Source organism: Fibroporia radiculosa (genome assembly GCF_000313525.1).
Source record: "Fibroporia radiculosa TFFH 294 genomic supercontigs, scaffold3975, whole genome shotgun sequence".
In the NCBI taxonomy this organism is placed as follows: domain Eukaryota; kingdom Fungi; phylum Basidiomycota; class Agaricomycetes; order Polyporales; family Fibroporiaceae; genus Fibroporia; species Fibroporia radiculosa.
This window is the reverse complement of record NW_012133397.1, coordinates 3940-25693: the sequence shown is the minus strand read 5'-3', so window position 1 is coordinate 25693 and position 21754 is coordinate 3940. Positions and strand designations below refer to the sequence as shown.

The following is a 21754-nucleotide window of genomic DNA, read 5'->3' as shown; positions in this document are numbered from 1 at the left end:
TCAGCCTCCCCTTCTGCGTCGGTATCGGGTTCCGCCGATCCCGCTGCCCGACCGCGTGTTTTCCGCCTTGATCGCTGGGGAGGAGCTTGGGGGACGGCGGCGTGGTCGGATTCGCCGGCCTCGTCGTCGGTCGTAACCATTTCTGTGTTCTTCGCGCTTTTTTTCACTGCTCTAGCTTTTCCACCGGACCCTGGACGCCCAGTCAGACATGAGCGTGTTGGTTCATTGAGCATAAAGGACGATTACCTTTGTCTTTTGACATAGCCGTAGCAAGTCGTTTTTCATAGGCGCGGTAGGGGTCCCATGGCTTGGCAGTGGCAGAGATTTCCAACCTACCTTGAGCAATCACTTGGTCAAGGTGCGCTTTGCTGCGTGCGAGATGTAAGCGAATCAACAGTCTGGGCTGATACGGTCACATACATTGTCAGGGCATCGCGGCTGTCGACACTGGAGAGCAAGGGAAGCAGGGCTTTGAAAAATAAGATAGCGCGGTTGCGGGCTTTTTTGTTCTTGCTCGATTCATAGGTCACGAGTTTCTTCCCTATCCACGATAGCGCGGTAGTGTGTATCTTGACAATATGAGGTCCATCCAACTTCCGGACGATAGATAGCTGGGCACCACGAATGACAAGGCAGGATGCAAGCAGTTTTGCGAGTGCGACCGTGTGATCTTCTGTGTGGACGATGCCTTCAATGACAAGGGTGAATGACTAGGAAAGATCGTCAGTATACTCTCAGACCTTCCAAGTAGGCTCGCGACTGACATCACTGAGAGCCTGGCAAACAATCTCTACAACCACGGCACCATTGTCCTTATACATGCCTTCTTCACGGAGAATCTCGACGATCACTTTCGAGCACATATCGAACGCAGGACCAAGACGACCGTAATGTGTGAGGATGGTGACAGAATGCCGGAAGTGAATGACGCCGGCGCGAATCGCGCGCAAAAAGGTCGCAATTACCCCCATGAAAGCGTATTCCTTCTCAAGTTGCGAACGAGACGTCGGGCGAGCGACTATCATCTGGTGAGTGTCGTTCCGTTATGTTCCAGAGAAACATTGCTCACCTGAGTCCTTGCCGCCATGTTGCCTCCGCTTCCCAGAACCGCCCTTGGTTTGTTTCGCGTTGACATCGTCGCCTGACTGGCTGCCATCGCTCTCTTCATCCTCTTCACTGCCACCAGCGGGCGCAGGTACGGAAAACTCAAGTTCGTCAGCATATCGCTCGATTTCTGCTTGGATGAACCCCGCGCATCGATATTGGACCTCATCGTCCAGTGATAATGGAAGAGAAGCGGTGGGCAAACGAGAGCCGTCTGAAGCCATCGATTGTGCCGGACAGAACAGGATGTGGAGGTTCATGAGGTTCTGGAAAGCCTAGATATGAAAGGTTAGAAGACCAATCAATGTAATAGGACAATAGTTATATGTACCGCTCGTCGAACACCTTCAGCGGTGTTTGATTGCGTACCAACAGCAAATTCAAGAAGCTTTTCAATGAGAGAGTCACGCTGTTCGCGCAGCCGATTTTGAAACTGTTGCTCTGCGGAGTTGAGGTCGACAGCAGCGGTCAAATTTCGAGCTTTCCATATGATATGCAGCGCCAGGACGTGAAGCGCTCGGTCTACCATCTACATGTGTCGGTGATCAGCAACATCAACATAACCAGACGTGCGAGCCTACCAATTCTTCTTCCTTGTAGCCCAGTCTTCCTCGCTCAGTTAGCGCGCTCAGAATATCCCATGCGCTGCTCTGTTTACCACCTTCGTCCTCCTCCATCCATGCTGTCATATCTCGGATACCAACCAGAGCTCCAAGGCGTGCGCAGATGGCATATAGGCACAGGACCTCATCCTCGCTGAACGAAGCAATCTCGATTTCGTCACGTCCCGCAATGGCATCGCGGAGTGACGTCGCTAGCTCGTCTTCAAGTTCGATAATTTTTGTACTGTTTGTGTTCGAAAGACTGGTAGCATCCATCATATATCGAATAGTAGCAACAGTATTAGTGAGCACCACTGGTGAAGAATGTGAGAGAAATTGCTTGTTTATATCTTCCCAAATATTAGCATAAGCCTTGATGCGTTATCAGCGAATACAACCATTGTCCATAACAAATAAGCACGCACCGTCATCATCCGCATCTCCAGATAAAGATCAAGGTTCATGAGCTGGGGCAACAATAACACATCCGCCATCCGATTGTCGTCTGTCTGATGCTTTACAAAGAGCCGAGGGAGTGCCTTGATAAGTGCCCTCGTAATAGCTGAATCAAGAGATTCATCTTCTCCCTAAGTTCCGAACGTTTAATAATCTGGTAGAACGGCAGCCAGCCGCATTCGCATTTCCATACCTTTTTCGCACCCACAACATCCGCTCTAGCTTTTCGAAGCACAGCAATGAGCATTTCCAGTAAGACAGCCTCTTCGGATTCCTCGAGCCTCCATGCTTCGTCAATGCCGGTGCCCCCAATACCCGAATCTTGGCCACCGGTAGAAGAGTCTTCCCCACCTGCAGAATGATCGAGAAGAAGCATATCAAGCAGCTTGTCCCAGTCGCGCAGAGGCTCAAGCTCATCCCACAATGCTTCCACTGCCAACGGGACACGGCCTTTCCGCTCAGATCCAAGCAGAGTGGTAACCTCCTGTAGCTTCGTCCGCTTTGAAGGTCCTTCGCCCAAGTCGTTCTCGTCATCCTCCGAATCGACGTCCGAGGCAGCTTTATCTAGCGCACGTCCCCATTTAACAAGCAGAATGCCGAGAGCCTTGAATTGTATTCGCTGCCTGTCTCGCGAGTTGGGTTTCTTACCCACCAGGCGCTCTTCTACGCACTCTTCCCAGACACCGCGAACGAATCCTCCAACAGCCTTGCGTACACGTGCTTCCTCGTCGAAGAGGAGAAGGCAAAGGCGCTCGCGCTGCTCGTCCTCAAGGAGCCCGTGGCCGTCGATCGCTTGTAACACTTGGACAACCGCAACCCGCACAGGTAGTTCCGTGTCACCCACAGCCATTTCCACCAATCGTGGCTTGAACCGTTCGGTAAAATGCTGCAATGCTGCGGCACCGATGTAGGCTGTCTGGTCATACGCCAACGCGAGTGCTCTCACAGCCTCGAGGCGCACCTGGGTCTGCGCATCCGAGAGCACCCATCCCACATACCGGAGATAAGCGCCATCTAAGAAGTGTGCAGGATACTTCTTGAACCACAGCCCCATCGCTCGAACACATTCCGAACGGATGTTGGGATCTAGGTCACGGTAGCGATGCACGAAGACGCTGGACGAGACATCAGCACACCGGATCGGGATCAGCAGAACTACAAACACCTACCCATCAACGAATTCTTTCAGGAATTCGGCAAGGTTAGCCCGCCGTTCTCGTATTTCGGCAGCTTTACTTTCGAGCTCCTTCTCGCGCGCGGTGCCACCTTTACCCTTATTCGCAGCCGCCTTCCGCTTCCGCTCTCCTTCGCGCTGCCTTCCTACAACCTCCGCCTCCTTCTCCACGGCCGCCGCGACGTCGCATAGGGCAGTCTCCACTTCAAGGGCAATGACTGTTGCCGTGTGCCGGAAGCTGCGAAGTTGGGACGACGACATCGCAACAACCCAAGTCTGCAGCGTTGCCATGAGATCCGACGTATATAGCGAGCCGAGCTCCGCTGACGATGCGATCAAACGCTCGAGAAACTCAGAAAGAGAATTGCGGAATCGTTTGAATACAGGCAGCTTGGACGTCAGTGGGTAGATGGGGGAATCGTCCTGGAAGCAGACGTTGTCAGCAGAAGATGAGGTCACGTACGAGTAAATGCACCTTCTTAAGCCCCTCTGTGAAATTATCCAGGGCATCCACAACTCCATCATAGTCCACTACCTCGTCACCGTTCACGGTGTCGTTGCAGCCACACGTACGGAGGATACAGTTGACAAGTTCTGCTAGACTGAGGCCCGGGGCTCGCGAAAGAGACTCCAAATAGTCCTCTACGGTCGACTGCAGAGCAGCCGCAGGGTTCATAATAGCATCTATGCACAGTCAAAAATCAGGCTCAGTGCATGACCACTGCCATCGAAACGCACTGAAAAGGGGGTTGTCTCCCGAGATCTTCGTGTCTTGTGCGACCTTCTCCGCGTCGAAGCCTGCGGCTGCGGCGGGGTTTTGCCTGGCCCTACGCGTAGTTGTAGTTGGCTTCGTAGTAGTCTTCTTGGGTTTTGGAGCTGATACTTTTGCAGGGGCTTTGATCGCCACGCTCTTCTTCGCGACGCGCGGTTTCTTCGCAGGCGGAGGCCCCTTCGGTTTGCGGCCAGGTTTTGAGGGAGACTTCTGCTTTGGTTTCGGCGCGTCGAACTCGTCCTCTACATCTGCCGCATCGTGGTCCGAGCCGGTGTCTGGCGAATCGCCCTCCTCGTTGTCGCTAGCATCTGTGGTTTCGTCGGAACGTTTGCGCTTCAGGAGGGTGCTGTCGACTGCAGCAACGCGTCGGTGAGGGGCGTTGGGGGAGAGGAGCGCGACGCACCAGAAACAAAATGCGACCTCTGCTTTTTCTCCCGCTGCGACCTTCGCGGCTCCTGTGAACTGTCGACGTCGGCCATGACGGACGCGTGTTTAGAGTAAATGTCGCGTGGAGGACGCGCCGTTCGTGACCGTCGACCGTGTATCAGGAACACCTGTGGCGGGGCTGATCGAGCTCGCTTATCCATTACGTAATGTCAACCAAGTGCTTATCGGAAATAATCCTTCGGTATCGTCAATTGGCGTCTAATCTCCTTCTGAAGTTCGACCATCGTACAAACCCTTGCGCTTGCTACTGTGCTCAATCTACACTGCTTGAGTGTTGCTGAGACAATCTTCCTGACGATCGCAACATTTCAAAGCATTTTCAACGCTATGAGCCATCCTGAAACTCAACTACATGGCGGGATCTGGTACACGTCCTATCGGAGAGCCATCTAATATTACCCCTGCATCGGCCACTCAAAGCGCATCGTGATGTGGTCTGAATTGTGACAGGCTCAAGCAAGGAACAAAGGAACATAGCGCCACGCTTGTGGGTGGCTTTGACTTGTGGGTTCTGTCTGGCTACTCTGAGTCTGATCTTACCAGGACTTGTGTTACTGACATTTGCGCTGCTCCTGCACGACTGCGTTGCGATCAAACTCCACCTGCGTTCGTTCCGACTGCGCTCTCCAGCATTGAGGTAGGGACAGGTTGAAACCCACTCACTGCGGTAACGGTACACGAGGCAGGTGCATTGGCCACACCTTTCATCAATTGTCTCTCGCCGCACGCGCGTGTCCCCGGACCGCAACCAGCTTTGGCCACACCGCCACTAATGGGCCACAGTTTCTCTGTACTTGCTCATAAACCGACAACAATGGTTCCGCTCAGTCCATTCATCTCCTCCCTGGCCACCCTACACACTCTGTGGCTCATTCATCCCGCCTGGCCGCGCGCGTGTTCTTTCAAACTCAAGTCCTTTTAACGATGCCTGCCCGCGCGTCATCCTCCTCAACACCGCTCCGTTCCTCATCTGCTCTGCGCAAGAGAGATTCGCTGGGGCAGCCCGTCTGCAGAAGCCCCCTCTCACAAATCAACTCGAACAGCCAGCCTCTGGCGTCAACTAGCAAGTGTAGAATGAGCAGCAAGATCCGCTGTCCCCCAAGTCCCATCAGAGTCGATGCTGGCGTCGACCGCTCAACTATCCGTCCCGTTCCGTCTCCGAGGCACTTCGTCTATCAAATACCGAGCCCGTCAAGCCTGCGTCCGCCTGCGTCGTTGCCCGGCTCTGTCTACCAAGCGTCTCCAGTGCCAAGTCTGACTCGCAAGCTGTCGCAAATATACCTCGGCCAGGAAAAAATAGCCAAAGCGCCCCCCACAAAGGGACATGTGCGTGCGGCAACAGTCTCGGGTTACAAGCCCCAACGTCTTGGTCCCTTTAAGTTGTTGGACGCACTGCCCCACGGCATATACGGCAAGGGCTACGTTGCGCGCGATACTGGCTCAGGACGTGTTCTTTGCACTCGCGTGTTTGAAAAAAGCAAAATGCACGGCGACGCAAACTTGGCACATGCCCTGCTGACAGAACTACTGTGCTACAAGCGTATATCGACACGGCCTAAGGCAGACAGGGCGTTCCTCATGGAGCTACATGGCGTGCTGCAAAACGAAGAGCAAGTGGTATTTGCAATGGTAAGCGCGTTTAGCACACTGTATAGCATTCCGTGTACTAAGTTTGCAGCCTTTGATGCAATGTGATCTGTTGTCAGTGATTCGAGGACACGAGGACAGACAGCGGACGCGCTGGTGGGTTGCCCAAATTGTTTGTCGTTTCCGCCTTCCGTATCATTATGGCACTCGTTGACTCGAGCACGTCTACAGGCACTTGGCATCCAGGCGCTACATGACATGGGAATCATCCACCGCGACATCAAGCCCGAGAATATACTGCTGGACGCGCGTAGCGATACGATTCGCATCACCGACTTCAATGCAGCGTTCTTGAGCCCAGGGAGTGTCCCCCTTGAGCACGGCGAAGTGTACACCCAGGAATTTGTGGGGAGCAAGCCGTATTTGGCGCCCGAAGTTGCGCAGCGTCTGTGGTACGGCAAGATGGTCGACTGGTGGGCGCTCGGATGCACGATGTTTGATCTTATCTCAGGCGAGGTTAGTCTGAGCATATGATCTCGGCTGGGGAGTGGGTGCAGTGTTGACGTTTCATTTTGCGGTTGCGTAAACGAATCCAGGTACTGTTCCCAAATGAAGCACAGCGTGCAAAATATCTCAAGTGGGACCCCAAGAAAGAGGGCACTTCGTTCCTGAGATGGGTGACCGATCTGAGTCGTGAAGAAGAGAGCGTTCTGGTGGGGGTAAGGAGTTCCAAATTTCATCCGCAGTTCTCGTCGGACTCATGCCGCCATGCAGCTTCTGAACAAAAGCCCCCGTTGCCGGTTCCAATTGAAGGACCTCCAACGGCACCGTTACTTCGTAGACGAGAAGGGGTGCGTGAGCGCATGGTCACTGAATTACCGGTCATTTGACTGATGAGCTGTTGCTGTCATATAGAATCAACGTCTTCGAGACGCTCGAGGCTCAGACCCATTGGATACCTTCAGGTTGGTCATTCAATGCAACCTGAGCCACTCGGACAGTTTTAGTGACTCCCTTTATGTAGCTACGGCGGGCATCCCGGAAGACAATAGCTCAGATACTAGCCCAGAATTGGCGTTGAGGCCGCTATACCAATTCGCGGCCCGGCCAAGTCGAAGCGGCACGGATGGGCTCCATGATTTTGGAGAATTTGCATGGGTAAACCCAGGCGGGCTCTGGGGCTTGTTGTGACAGCTCATGTCCGCGATGAGCGGGCCCGGGGTCTATTTTTTTTATTAACTTATGACCTTTGCATGTGGCCACCGTTACTGTTTTAATTTTAATCAAGTGATATACGCTAGGAGCATTTACTGCCGAAAAGCTAAGTTCTGTGTCGCATGGGGTAACGGTGTCTTCCCTTCCTGGCTGGGCTGTTTGACTGCAAGCGTGAATAAGCAAAGACCGGGTTGGGTGATGATCACAAGGGTATTGGCCGATGTTTTCATTTCCGCTAGCCCACGATGGGATCTCTTTGACCGTGGCTTTTGGGGACCGATCGGGACTGAATGCGTTCAATTTCGATATTTATGTTTGATCTCCGAGGGCGCCACGTCTGGGTGATTGTTTCCGCGCGTTGAAACTCAGCAGCGGCTCTCCGTGTCGTAAATGTCCTCAGCGGTGGTAAAGCGTTGGGTTGGACGTCCGAGGCCCAAGGAGCCCTGTGCGCGCGCACTCTCGACGGAGGCGAGGAGGAATATGCTGCTAGGACAAGGCCGGCGAGCGGAGCCTGTTGGGCTTTGGGGTCTAGGCGCAGCGGCCGGATTGGGAAAATTTGATAGCGCAGTGGTGTCGCGCGCCGCGAGGCTATTGAACTCCAGATGATGATCGGTTCAGCACCGCGTACTGCGCGCGCCCCCGCGACCAAGCCCACTGAAACAGCGCGAGCGGGGTCCTTGTTTCCGAGGCAACAAGAGTCGGCATCGGCGTGCGGGGAGCCTGCGACGGCTGCAGACGCGGGAGAGAAAGGAAGAGCTGAGAACTCGGCGCGGGCGGTCGCCGCGGTGCTGGCAAGCTAATTTTAAGTAAGTAAAGAAACGCGAACACGGACGGATGATGTCTGTCGTTCGTTTCACGATGCGGCTCGGATGCGCCGGATTTTTTGAGTTGTCGACGGCCGGGCGAGAGGCCAGGGACAGGAGGGGGAGCGAGGGCCCGTGCGAGTGGACGGATCGCCGATAGACAAGCGCCAGGGTCGGGCTGGCCCATGTCCGTCACGGTCGTCGGCCAGTCCTCGTCCTGGCTTCTGCCGCCTCGCACATGAAACCTTAAAACCGTATTCCTCCATCCCTCGCGCCTCTTTCTCCCTCGCCCCCTCGCCCACCCTCTTTCGCCCTCTCACGTTCGTTTAATGAATCCCCCATGCCCGACCGCACTCCCCCGTCAGCCCGTCTGCGCTCAAAAACGTCTGACTTCTCCGACCTCCTTCGAGGAAAACATCCCGAGTCCCATGTCCCCTCTCCTCCACCACTCTCCGAGCCCGACCACTCCCCCGCAAAGGGAAAATCCAAAATCTCCTTCTTCGGGCGCAGGCGTAAAACAAGTTCTGCCTCCCCTTCCTCCGCTCGCTCTGCAGTATCCAACCTGCGTTCTCCGCAAGACGAGGATGTCCCACCACTGCCCTCATCTTTCGACCCGACCAAACTGCATACCACGTAAGTCTTGTCATTCTCACTGCCAGTCATCTGTCGTTGTGGGTCCTCTTCGCGACGCAGGAAGCGGGGCGTTGACGAGCGAAGGCATGTGCTCAACAAAAGCTGCGTCCTGCCTGAGCCATCCGCTCGGTCTATGCGGGGCTACATGGACATGCGAGTGTGGGCTCATAGACTCCATGTCACGCTATCCGAACCGGTCTCGCAGTGATCCATTGCGAAGCGAGTATTGCCTAAACGTCATCGTCATCAGCTATGTTATAGAAGCTCATAACCAACATCGGCTTCTCTGTAAACCTACCGGCTCCAACTTTCGGTCCTTATTGTTGAGCTATGGGTTCTCTGCATATTTGTCATCATCTCTTCTCCACGCTCCCAGGGTGTTAATTCTTCCTATTGAGGATACCATACCCACTCACACGTCCGATTCTATAGGAATGCGAGTAGGCCCTCCATGTCTACGCCATCATCTCCTTCCCTCAAGGTGGCTCCCAACACAGCTCTCCCTTCCTCCTTTGGCCATGTGTCCCAGCTCATGCCATCCAAGAGCGGCGATCATGCCAGTTCCAGTCACTTAGCCGAGTCATCTAAGCAAGGGACGTCCTCCATTCCCAAGCCTGCCGCTCGCCATTTGCGTCCTCGGCAATCTACATCATTAGAGACAAGCAGACAGAGCAGTGACAGTACCAGGCTCACTCGCAGCGTCAAGAAAGCTTACTCTGGGACAAACCGTCCAATTATCACGGTGTCGGCAGCCCCGCCTACTGTGGAGGAAGAGGTACATGCGTACAGCGCACCACGAAATCCACCATCTCCTCCAATGCAACGGTTTGCTCCCATGCAGAGTTACTCTAGACAGAATGACCGTGACACAGCAGGTTCTCCGGAGTCAGTGCCGTCATCTCCCACGAGTCCCCGGTCAGTACAGTTCTCACCGCGTCTGCCGGCTGGCGATAGCATTGGCAAGAGATCACAAAGATCGTCGGGATACGGTGACCTCATGCGAGCGCATACAGAGCTCAGTACAGATGACACGCTGCCCTCGCGTATGAGTGTGAGCAGCTCTTCGAGTGCGCGCGATGCTTTCCTGTTCTCTGGGCGTATTTCTGGAGAAAGAATTCGGAAGCAGACAAGTACCGTCTCGAGTATTGCAAAACTGAAGCAGGAGAAGACTGCTCCACATTCCTCTCCTCGAGGTGTACTAGAGCCATCCTCCGGTTCCGTGTCGCCGGAGCAGCAAGCTCCTCGCTCGCCTGTGCTTTCCAGTCGAATTCCCGGATCGTCGTCACCGATAAAACCCCGAGGCGCACCTGTCCCGCTGCTAACGACGTTCCGGCGATCTCAGCGCATCAGTCCACCAACAGACCCGCCGCCGAGTGTGCAGCAGAGTACACCGGTATCAGACCCGGAGGAGAACGGTCAGGCAATATCTGCAATACCCACGATTCCGTCGATAGCCTCGCGTATGTCCGTGGGTCAGGTACACCAGCTTGTATTCCGTCAACGCGCCAATACTGTGTCATCCGTGGGGTCAGCGAGCACTCTTGGTCATAGCGCAGGTCGATCCGTTACGGATACACCATCCACTCCTGCTAGCGAACGTTTCGCATTCGAGACAGATACGGAGGGGCCTCGCACGCCTACGGTAGAAACGGATCCCTCGAACAACGCGGCGACTGTTGCGCACTTGCGCGAGGAGGTGAATGTGCAGAACGCAAAGTACCAGCGGCTCTCGGCATACCTTCTCACGCTCTCGGAGCGGCATGCAGTCGAGAAGCATGAGCTCATGCGACGCATTGAGGTGCTTGAACGCGAGGCGCAAAAACGCGAGCGCGAGATGACCGGCTTGCGATGGCTGGTGATGAACGCTGGCCGCCGGCGCGAGAATGGCTCAAGGTCCGAATCACCTTCGTTCTCTGCATCGGAGTCGAACTCGCCTCCAGCTGGCACTGCTGCTGCTCCAGGCAATAGCCCTCTTAACGGGGAAGAAAATGACCAGCGGGGAATGTCGATTGATTCGACACTGGATAGCATGGAGGAGGGCCTCTTCGAGCTGCAGAAGAGTGTCTCTGACCTAATCGCTCCCTTCGCGCAGAGTCCGCCCGGCTCAGATGCCATCGCAAGCCCGGCGCCCAGTGTGCGCTCGTCGCGAAGTGCTGGGCAGATGCACAGCCGGCTAAGGCGGTCAAACACCCTGCCGAACTGGATTCCGAAAAGCTCGCCTCCAGGGTCGACAGAGAAGCAGGCGAGGCTGGCGAATTCGCCCACACTTCCAGCGACGTATCTCAGCGGTCCCGGGTTGGGGCTGGACATGGACATCCCATCGATTCCATCGCTTTCGGAGACAGACGCAGGGAGCATGACGCCCGCGACATTGTCCTCAGGGTCGGGCGGGTCGTTTTTGCCAACGCTCACGGCCGCGAATACCGCGTCGTCGGGGTTGTCAGCTATCCCGGAGACTCCGCGGAGCGCCACGTTCCCTGAAGGCCGTGGCGCCGAACAGGACGGTGCATCGGATACGGAGAGAGGCAAATCAGGAGGCGGTAAGATGTCACGCGCTGCAAAGCGTCTCTCGACTGCGTCGACGTCCTCGAGAAAGTCGGCAACCGCTGGCTACGAGGGCAACCTGCGACTTGGGGCGTCGCCATCCATCGGGCAAATATTGGATCGTGCGACAGAGAAAGAGTCGAACATGGACAGTGTCCTCCGCAAATTGCGATCATATCGACCGGGCTAGCCCTCGCACTGTGTGCAAGGGCTAGCATGACCAGAATACAAGACATACCATACATTCCAAGTTCGAGTTCACGTTCGTTCTACGTTTCATAGCTTCGTTCCCGTATAATCTGAGGTAATATCATGATGGACGCGCTTTGTGTATTCATTGCGGAATGTTCCATCCATATCCGGGTCCGAGTCGATAACCCCGTCGTTCCACGCACGTTATTAGCTTTATAGATATCGCAGTAGTCCCCCTGGTTAGTAGTGTCGTTGTCGTCCTCTCAGTCTGCGTGCACCGTGCGCAATCTGGGTCTGTGATCGGCCGAGTTGTATCATTTTTAGATAGAATTTTTGGAGGCTTTGACTATATAGCCTGAATCAAAAGTCAAGCTAGAGAGTATTATGAGCAGTAGATTTCCGGCATGTGTTTCATATAAGGTTGATGTGTAAGTAGTCATAACCATTCAAGCCAGGATGTCGCCTTGTCGCGGCGCACATTATCCTTCAGTTCCCGTTCCCTGGGCAAGTTTTCGACTTGACAAAAGATTCCGCAGCTGCCAGTAGCGAGTGATCGGAGCGGCCTGAGGCGTGCCGTATCCGAGAGCGCCGTCTCTTTGAATTGATGGGCCGCATCAAGTTATCGTGCCTTGACAAAAATCTGCACAGTATCTGCGTAGAAGGATGGGTTCAATAGAAGCGACCTGTATAGCAGAAGATTCGGAAACAACAATTCTGTAATGTGATTGCACTGCTGAGGACGTCGCTGAGACAGAAGAGGTCGGAAATCTTAAATTGAGCTTAAGCTTAAGCTTAAGTTCGGGACCGGCGCAAATTACATAATTATCCTAGCCCGCTGTGGTCTACTGTGGTCCTTACTGTACCTTACGCGAACGCGTACTTTGAGTGCGTACTTTGAGTACGTACAGCGCTTGTATCCGAGTACTTGAAGGTGAAGTTCAACGGCAACCCATGTCTGCAAGATATCGGTCAGAAGAGGGTCGACCTGCGCATCTCTGTTGTGCACTTCCAGGGCGTCCCTCAGTTCTTGGCCTCCTTCAACTCGCCGCTCGCCTCCAGCATCGTTATGGGTCTGAACACACCATTGAGGAACGGGTCTGACAATGCTGACAGTGGCCACGGGAGTTATGCCCAGACACCTCCAGAGGGTCAAAGCAGGATGGACCAGGACGGGAAGAGTAGGGATGGAACCACTGGCACGCAGTCGAAGTCCGGCTCGCGTAGGAGCATTTTTAGTGAGTCATTCGTCAATTCATGTCCGCGCGCAACTCACACGATGTTTGAAGAGCGAATCAAGGCTGAATTTCAATTCCATGATAAGCTGCACAGACTTTCGTTTAGGCAGTCGAGTGCGCATGATACTGCCGCGAACTCGGAGCCAGAACGGAGCGACGAGTCTCAATCGCTGCAAGACGATAACGCCGACGAAGTTGACGAACATTCTGACGAGGAAGAGGAGGATGATGAATCTGACGGCAGTGGAGGCGAGGATGATGAGGCTGAGCCTGACGACAGTGCTGCCGAAGAAAGCGCGTCGGGCGAGTCGGGGGATGTTGCCTCGGACGCGGATGACACTGTCGCCAACTCCGCCCCCATTGTTACCTCAGATGTGGGCCGACAGAATACCGTTGCCCAGAACCATCCGACCCAGGCCTTTTTACACCCAGATCGCGATCCGCTCCGTGCCATGAAGGTAGGAACCGCATTCAGTTCTTATACTGCCTATGGTGGCCTTTCGCAGTTTGGCGTTGGCTCAGCCACTCAGGGTATCCACCCGCAAGCCAACGTTAGCGGGGGACAAATGTTGTACCAACAACCCCCCCAGCGCCCGCCGCAACAAGATCAACAGCCCCAGTGCCAGCCGCAACAGTACCAACAGCAGCCACTACAGTATCAATACCAGGTGACGCAGCAGCAGCTCCAGCACCAGGTGGCGCAGCAACAACAACAACAGTTCCGGCACCAGATGGTACAACAGCAGTCCCAGCTCCAGCGTTTGCCGCAGTCACTACAACAGCTCTCGCAGCATTTATCTGTAAATCTACAGCCGTTGACCCAGCAGCTTCCGCAGCACCATTCGCAGCCTCGTCCGCCGCCTCCTCAACAAAATATGTCACCTCCCACACAGCAGCTCCAGCAGCATCCTCCGCCGATCCGACAGCTTCAAGAACTCCAGGAGCAGTACCAGCGTCAACAGCAACAGCTCCAGAGGCTTGAGCACAATCTGGAGGCGGCTGCGAGGCGCGAGGCGCCTACGAAGTCCACCAAAGGTCCAAATCAGCCTCAAACGCAAGGCCGTGGTTCGGAGAAGCCGCAAGACCAACGTGCGGTGAAACGTTCTGTGTCTCAAAAGGATGTTCACGTTCGCATTACCAGGACCCCCGCATCGGGCGATGCTAAATCTCTAGCCTATGATCTTCTCATGGAGGTAGAGAAGACGAAACAGGCGCAGTGTAGTTTGAGGAAGGAAGAACTAGCGTTACAAAGGGAGCAGCAACAGTTGCAACTTGCGCGCGTCGAGTTGGAACGGGAACAGATTCGTGAGAGACTGCAGAAAGCAAGTCTCTGTACCCAGACACGAAGCAAGCAGCCAGTGCAGGAACGGGGATCCGAAGGCAATGTGGTAAGCCCTTGGGCGGGATATGCCAGTCCTACACCTCTGTTACAGTACACTGGTGGTGATACCCCTACGACACAGCACTTGCCTGCGATCCCGTTAGTTTTGTCCAACGTTCAGCCTTCCCCAGTTGTGACGACGGTTCCGCAATTTTTTCAGTCTGTGCCCGGATCAATACAGAGCCAATCCACAGGTGGGAGTGTCGTTAGAATGGTTCCCATGAACCAACAGATCCCGGTATCTGGGATTCCGCAAGTACACCCTGTTTCGCCAGTCCAAGTTTCGTCGCCGCAATTTAGACCCGCTGGTAATCCGTCGTAGTAGTTATATTTGTCTCCTGTCGTTCTTAGAATGCCTCTCGTTATATCGACACGACTACATAGCAGTCTCCGCATCTACCAAATAGCACCTAACCTTAATTTCACTTTGATACAGTACTGCTTAGCAATGGGACTAATGACAAGCGCTATTTTTGAAGCAATAAAATGGATACCGTAAGCGTAAAAATAATGTTGTCGATTATGTAATGAAGCGGTAAAAGTTGCCCGGCTGCATGCCCAGTTGCCCAGCCTTTTCTTCCACGCTCGACGACGACGACGACGACATCGCCCTCCTTTCCTTTAGCCTTATCTCCTTCCCTCCGCTCCCTTCCAAGCTTTGCGCTCTGTTCAGCGGCCCGCCATGAACGGGCGGGAGTCTACTCTCACGATGCGTCAACGGCTCGAGGCCGTCGACGACCTCGCAACTATCTCCCCGGTCTCTGAAGACATTATCGTAACATGCCTTCGTGAACGATTCATGTCTGACAACATCTACACTCACATTGGCAGCTCAGCGGTTGTCGCGATAAACCCACACAAGTACATTCCCAGCAATTCCGACGCCGTGTTGCACAAATATGCAGCCGAGTACCGAGACACGTCGCCCAACAAGGAGCGTCTGGGCCCGCACATCTTCCAGCTTGCCAACAATGCGTACTATCATATGCGAAGGACAACGCAGGACCAGTCGATTCTCTTGAGGTATGTTTTGCGTGATGCATACAAGGTTGGATAATGGGCTGATTATCATGAAGTGGAGAGACTGGAAGTGGGAAGTCCGAAAGCCGTCGTCTGGCCATCAAGACGCTCCTCGAGCTCAGCGTGAGCCAACCAGGCAAAAAGGGTTCAAAGCTCTCAACGCAGGTTCCGGCGGCGGAATTCGTTCTCGAGGCCTTTGGAAACGCGCGGACGCTGTTCAACCCCAATGCCTCTCGATTCGGCAAATATACGGAGCTTCAGTTCACCGACCGAGGCCGCCTGTCAGGTATGAAGACTTTGGATTATTACCTTGAGCGTAATCGTGTCGCCGCAGTCCCTTCCGGGGAGCGCAATTTCCACATATTCTACTACCTCGTCGCTGGTGCTTCGGCTGAAGAGCGACAACATATGCACCTCACCGAGAAAACGACGTTTCGTTATCTGGGTCAGCGGAATGTTGGTGCCCGTGGGAATGCCGGCCGGAATGAGGATGCCGTGCGGTTTGAGCAGTTGAAGATGGCTCTGAAAAACGTTGGCTTCTCGAAACGGCATGTTGCGCAGACGTGCCAGCTAGTAGCTGCGATCCTTCATTTGGGGAATCTGGAGTTCACCATCGACCGAGCGCGTAATGAAGAGGCGGCCGTCGTGCGCAATACCGATGTCCTCGAGATTGTGGCGGATTTCCTGGGCGTCCAACCTTCGACTCTAGAGACGGCACTGACCTATAGGACGAAGCTAATGAAGAAAGAGCTGTGCACCGTGTTCCTCGACCCCGATGGCGCTTCAGATAATCGGGATGAGCTCGCTAAATCCCTGTACGCGCTGCTCTTCGCCTGGTTGAACGAATACATCAATCAGAAGCTGTGCCGCGACGATTTCAACACGTTCATTGGACTGTTCGATCTGCCTGGTCCCCAGAATCTAACGAGCCGACCGAATTCTCTCGACCAATTCTGCGTCAATTTCGCCAACGAACGGCTGCACCACTTCGTTCAGAAGCGGTTGTTTGAGAGTCACGTCAGCGAGTACACGAATGAGGGGATCTCACGCCTCGTCCCTCAGGTTCCCTACTTCGACAACTCGGAATGCCTGCGGCTGTTGCAAAACCAGCCCGGTGGCCTGCTTCACATCATGGACGATCAGGCTCGTCGTATGCCGAGGAAGACTGACCAGACGATGGTCGATGCGTTTGGGAAGCGATGGGGAAATCACTCTTCATTCAAGATAGGCGCGATAGACCGCTCTGGATGCCCGACATTCACTGTGAACCATTTCAGTGGCCCTGTCACATATTCGTCAGAGAACTTCCTCGAGCGAAATCTGGATGCACTTAATCCTGACTTCGTCTCGCTGCTTCGAGGCACCAGTGCGACTGCGGATGCACCTTCCACTGATGGGTCTGGGTCGACCAATCCGTTCATTCGAGGCCTCTACACTGCGAAGGCGATTGCGACACAGGCTCATCCTCGCAATGAGGAAACGATCGTGTCTGCCCAGCAACCGGTCAAGCCGATGCGCGCTCCTTCCACACGTCGAAAAGGTACTATCAAACGTATGCCTACAGTACGTGAGGGTGATCTCGACGAGAAGGATAAGGACGACGAGGAGCCACTTGGGACTGCTGTACTTGCAAACGGCCCCCCATGTGTCGCTGGCGAGTTCCGCGCGGCCCTAGACACCTTGTTCGAGACGTTCGAGGAGACCCAGTCTTGGTATGTATTCTGTATCAATCCCAACGATTCACAACTACCGAATCAGCTGGAGGGTCGCTCTGTCAAAGCCCAAGTCCGTAGTTTAGGTCTCGCTGAAGTCTCGAAGAGATCCGCTTGCGAGTTCGAAGTGAACATGACCCCGGATGAGTTCGTGTCGCGCTACAACGCGCAGTTGATTTCGTCGAACATCATTGAAGGTGAACCGAGGGAACAGATTGCGCAAGCGAGGACTGCGCTGGGCTTACAGGAGAAAGATATTGTTCTTGGTACGAATAAGGTATGAAATCCAATCTCGTTCATGATTCGATGCCCTAATCGTATTATCAGGTCTTCCTCTCGCACGTCGCCTTCCGTGCCTTCGAAGATGATCTCCGATCGAAAGATACTGAAGAACAGAAACGGAATAGGTTGCGCGATGCCGAAGCTGAAGCTGGTCTCGATCCTAGAGGGTTGCATGATCCATACGCCCCGTACCAAGCACCTGGTGCCGAATCGCCGTATGAGGGCGGATATAATGATCCTTTCGGACAGTCTAACCAAGCACTTCCTCTTGTGCAACATGCCTCTCCTTTCCAACGCGCCGATATGTATGACGACTTTGACGAGCGCAAGTCGCTACGCAGCGATGATTTCGATGGCCGAAGCGCGTACACTAGTAATCGCGACAACGAGACCGTTTCAAATTATGGCACTGAGTCTTATGCGCCGTCTCGCAATATGTTCCAGGATGCGGATAAGAAAGGTTTGCTGGAAAAAGAAATTATCGCCGGCGAAGTGCAAGACGGTGAGACAGCGGAGGTCCTCAGGGAAAGCTCGGTCCGCAGGAAGTGGGTAGCGCTATGTTGGATCTTGACGTTCTGGATTCCTACGCCCTTCATGCGGTGGTTCGGTCGGATGAAGCGTCCTGATGTTCAACAGGCGTGGAGGGAAAAACTAGCTATCAACATGCTCATTTGGTTTGTCTGTGGATGCGTCGTCTTCATCATCGCGATTTTCGGACCCCTCATCTGTCCCACGGAGAACGTTTTCAACCCCGCTGAGCTGCAGTCACACTCGTACAAGAACAATCCCAACGCTGCCTATACGTCCATTCATGGCGAGGTATTCGATCTCACCGAAGTGGCCGCTCAGCATGAGCGTGTTGTGCCCGTGATTCCGGTGAAGTCAATTCTTAACTATGCTGGTGAAGCGGCGGACGATATTTTCCCCCTTCAGGTAACGCAGGTTGATTTTATACTTGACGACCAATTATTGACTTGTCGCTAGGTCAGTGCCCTCTGCAATGGAGTTACAGGAACTGTCAGTCCCTATGTGGTTTTGAGCTCTGCCAACGACACGGATCCTAATGCACAATACCATGACTTCCGTGCTTGGACTAATGACCCTCGTCCAGATTGGTATTTCGAGGTGATGACCCAGATGCGATGGAACAACCGCGTTGGTTGGATGGGTTACACGATGGGCGACCTCCAGAACATGGCAACTTCGGGCAAGTCTGTCGGTGTCTACAACGGAATCATCTATGATGTGACGGGGTATATCACTTCTCCTCCATCAACTGCTCCTCTCGTCAACGAGGTTTTACCCACCGACGTCGATGTGCATTTTATGGATCAAAGCGTGATTGCCGTATTCCAGTCTAACTCTGGACAAGATGTCACAAAGCAGATGAATGCCCTCAACCTTGGTTCTCAGGTCATGGAATGGCAATCGACATGTCTGCGTAATTTGTTCGCAATCGGTATGGTCGACACGCGTAACTCGCCGAAATGCCAATTTGCAACCTACATCCTTCTCGCCCTTTCCATTGTCATGGTCAGCGTAATTGGGTTCAAGTTCATTGCGTCCATCAACTTCGGCTCTGAGCGCGCTCCTGAGGATCACGACAAGTTCGTTATTTGTCAAGTGCCTTGTTACACGGAAGGTTTCGGGTCGCTGCAACGAACGATTGACTCTCTTGCGCAGATGAAGTACGATGATAAGCGGAAGCTCATCCTTGTCGTTTGCGACGGTATGGTTGTTGGTTCAGGTAATGACCAGCCTACTCCCCGTATTGTTCTGGACGTACTGGGTGCGAGTCCTAACATCGATGCGGAGCCGCTCAGCTTCCTCTCTCTCGGGGAAGGTGCCAAGCAGCATAATATGGGAAAAGTTTATTCTGGTCTTTACGAGACAGCTGGCCATGTTGTACCTTACCTTGTCGTGGTCAAGTGCGGGAAACCTGGAGAGAAACAGCGTCCAGGCAATCGTGGAAAGCGTGATACACAGATGCTCATTATGCGCTTTTTGAATAAAGTATGTATAAATTTTTGTTTATCTCTCTCATCTCGCTTATTCCTGCATCGAAGGTTCACTTCAATTCTCCAATGAGTCCGCTCGAACTGGAGATGTATCACCAAATCAAGAACGTCATCGGTGTAAACCCTTCGTTCTACGAATATGCTTTCATGGTTGATGCGGACACGACCGTCGATCCTCTGTCCCTGAATCGTCTCATCTCTGCGTACGTCTCATTGTCATCGACTTCAGTCAATCCCTAACATTTCATTTTGAAGTATGGTGCGCGACAAGAAATTGATCGGTGTCTGTGGAGAAACGGAGTTAGCCAACGCGAGACAATCATTGATCACGATGATGCAAGTAAGTTGTGGCTACGCTTTTTCTAATTTGCGTTGCTTAATTGCCGTCGTAGGTCTACGAGTATTTCATTTCCCACCACATGGCGAAGGCGTTCGAAAGTTTGTTCGGGTCGGTCAGTTGTTTGCCAGGTTGTTTCACGTTGTATCGTCTTCGGAGCCCGGATACGCACAAGCCGCTTTTTGTTTCAAACCAAATCATCGAAGATTACTCGGAGAATAGAGTGGATACACTGCACATGAAGAACTTGCTGCACCTTGGTGAAGATCGTTATCTTACGACGATTGTTCTCAAGCACTTCCCGCTTTACAAGACGCAGTTTGTTCGAGATGCCCACGCGTATACCGTTGCACCTGACGATTGGAAGGTTTTGCTATCTCAGCGTCGGCGTTGGATCAACTCAACGGTGCACAATTTGGGCGAACTTGTCTTCTTGGACCAACTTTGCGGCTTCTGCTGTTTCTCCATGCGCTTCATCGTCATGATTGATCTGGTATCCACTATCATTCAACCAGTAACAGTAGCATATGTGAGTGATCCACGTGCAGACCCCTACTTTCTCTGATCAAATCCCTATAGATCGCTTACATTATATATCGAGCTGCGGGCTTACACGAAGCCATCCCTACCATATCCATCATTATGATTGCTGCGGTTTATGGTCTCCAGGCTCTCGTGTTCATCTTGCGGCGCAAGTGGGACATGATCGGTTGGATGGTGTTTTATATCCTCGCCATTCCTGCATTCTCGTTCTTCTTGCCACTGTACTCGTTCTGGAGGATGGATGACTTCTCGTGGGGTGCAACTCGTGTTGTCTTGGGAGAGGCGGGCAAGAAGATGGTGGTTCATGTACGTAGTTTGTCATATTTCCGTCATGACGCTGACCTATGATTACAGGATGAAGGCAAATTTGATCCTAGAGTAATACCACTCAAGTCATGGAACGACTACGTATGTGGTCGTATTATATGTGCATATTTTGGCTTTTAACCATCGGTATGTTCGCAGGAGAATGAGCTCTGGGACAAGGAATCGAACCACAGCATTGGATCTTGGGTGCCCCCAACTAAGATGATGAACGAAGGATATGCCGAGTCTCATACCGCTTCAATCTATGGCCGCGAGACCTTCTACGAACCGGCAATGTCTCGGGCGTACTCACCGTCTCCCTCACAGGCGGCGATGGCGATGTACCCACCGCCCGGCTACCAATCAGGGCGGAATACACCGACGATGTCAATGGTTGGCTATCCTGCTCCGGGTATGGTGTACCAACCCACGCCTTCTCGCCCCACAAGCAACTACATTGATGTTCCAATCCCGTCGACACGAAGTCCGGAGACGATGGACTCACCGCAGGGTGGCCCGTCGAGCGCGGACATTGATGCCGCGGTGGCCGATATCCTGCGCGACGCAGACCTCGCGACGACCACCAAACGTGAGATTCGTAGCAAGCTCGAGCAGCGCTTCGCCATGGACCTCTCGTCACGCAAACGGGACATTAACGATGCCATTGACAGGATTTTGTTGAGCCGCGCAGGTTGATAGGTTGTGTTGATGTTAGGACCTTCTTTTCTTTCATTACGGATTTTGCTTATGCAAGCTGGACATTCTCTACACGTCGTCGTACTCTCTTATACATCAGATGGACTTGTACTCTGCTCACATACATACCATTCATCCATAGTTCCTAATTCCCGTACACCGCCAACAGGATATGTCCCGAGCGATCGTAACCATACTCCACGTGACTGCTCCTTTCTCATTGTGTCATGTGTTTTCGGTGCCAACAAAGCTTATTGGGACTTGATCATGGAGGCCGTATGGAAGACAGCCCAAGTGACCACTTCTAACATCAAGGGCAGTGTAGCCAAACTTGGGGCGGTGGCAGCCAAAGTTCGGGGCTGTGTTCTCTCCGTACCCACACCTCGCTCAAAACCACCATCGCTACTTCGAAAGTCACACCCTAAGTCTTATATTCAACCCAGTCCCTAAACGGCGACTTATGGCAGACCAATGTTGCGCCCCACTCTGTGAATGCTGTTGTGCTTCTTGCTGTGCGTCTCTCCCTGTTCGCTCGCTCAAATTGACTCTGAAATGTGTGACTGACAGGTATTGGCTGCACGGAGTCGCTGGGGAACTGGATGTTGTTTGGTGCGTTTCGCTGTGTGGCCCTCATTTGCGCAACCGCCGGGTAGTGCCCCATAAGAGCTTACCGTCTTTGCGCTTGTAGCCCGATG

General features: G+C 53.5%; 6 protein-coding genes across 6 annotated transcripts; 5 read left to right on the top strand and 1 right to left on the bottom strand.

Annotated features, from left to right (window-relative positions):
* Nucleotides 1-202: 202 nt before the first annotated feature.
* On the bottom strand, nucleotides 203-4587 carry FIBRA_05185 (uncharacterized protein; the record flags this gene model as incomplete). Its single annotated transcript, XM_012326958.1, has 12 exons — nucleotides 203-368; nucleotides 421-710; nucleotides 765-1018; nucleotides 1070-1379; nucleotides 1436-1633; nucleotides 1686-2078; nucleotides 2132-2293; nucleotides 2356-3277; nucleotides 3332-3759; nucleotides 3812-4020; nucleotides 4075-4461; nucleotides 4512-4587. The coding sequence occupies 12 exons, from the start codon at nucleotides 4585-4587 to the stop codon at nucleotides 203-205; spliced, it is 3795 nt and encodes a 1264-aa protein (XP_012182348.1).
* An 892-nt stretch (nucleotides 4588-5479) lies between these two features.
* FIBRA_05184 (uncharacterized protein) lies at nucleotides 5480-7333 on the top strand (the record flags this gene model as incomplete). Its single annotated transcript, XM_012326957.1, has 7 exons — nucleotides 5480-6184; nucleotides 6234-6314; nucleotides 6374-6658; nucleotides 6739-6861; nucleotides 6917-6993; nucleotides 7058-7107; nucleotides 7167-7333. 7 exons carry the CDS (start codon nucleotides 5480-5482, stop codon nucleotides 7331-7333), a joined length of 1488 nt encoding a protein of 495 aa, XP_012182347.1.
* A 1167-nt stretch (nucleotides 7334-8500) lies between these two features.
* Nucleotides 8501-9001, top strand: FIBRA_05183 (uncharacterized protein; the record flags this gene model as incomplete). Its single annotated transcript, XM_012326956.1, has 2 exons — nucleotides 8501-8793; nucleotides 8854-9001. 2 exons carry the CDS (start codon nucleotides 8501-8503, stop codon nucleotides 8999-9001), a joined length of 441 nt encoding a protein of 146 aa, XP_012182346.1.
* Nucleotides 9002-9244: 243 nt separating this feature from the next.
* On the top strand, nucleotides 9245-11527 carry FIBRA_05182 (uncharacterized protein; the record flags this gene model as incomplete). Its single annotated transcript, XM_012326955.1, has 1 exon — nucleotides 9245-11527. The coding sequence occupies one exon, from the start codon at nucleotides 9245-9247 to the stop codon at nucleotides 11525-11527; it is 2283 nt and encodes a 760-aa protein (XP_012182345.1).
* A 1068-nt stretch (nucleotides 11528-12595) lies between these two features.
* Nucleotides 12596-14467, top strand: FIBRA_05181 (uncharacterized protein; the record flags this gene model as incomplete). The annotated part of the gene is made up of 2 exons (XM_012326954.1): nucleotides 12596-12764; nucleotides 12816-14467. 2 exons carry the CDS (start codon nucleotides 12596-12598, stop codon nucleotides 14465-14467), a joined length of 1821 nt encoding a protein of 606 aa, XP_012182344.1.
* Nucleotides 14468-14827: 360 nt separating this feature from the next.
* Nucleotides 14828-21059, top strand: FIBRA_05180 (uncharacterized protein; the record flags this gene model as incomplete). Its single annotated transcript, XM_012326953.1, has 10 exons — nucleotides 14828-15168; nucleotides 15222-17154; nucleotides 17205-18092; nucleotides 18144-19172; nucleotides 19226-19380; nucleotides 19433-19517; nucleotides 19570-20043; nucleotides 20094-20363; nucleotides 20412-20465; nucleotides 20523-21059. The coding sequence occupies 10 exons, from the start codon at nucleotides 14828-14830 to the stop codon at nucleotides 21057-21059; spliced, it is 5766 nt and encodes a 1921-aa protein (XP_012182343.1).
* Between the last annotated feature and the right edge of the window lie 695 nt (nucleotides 21060-21754).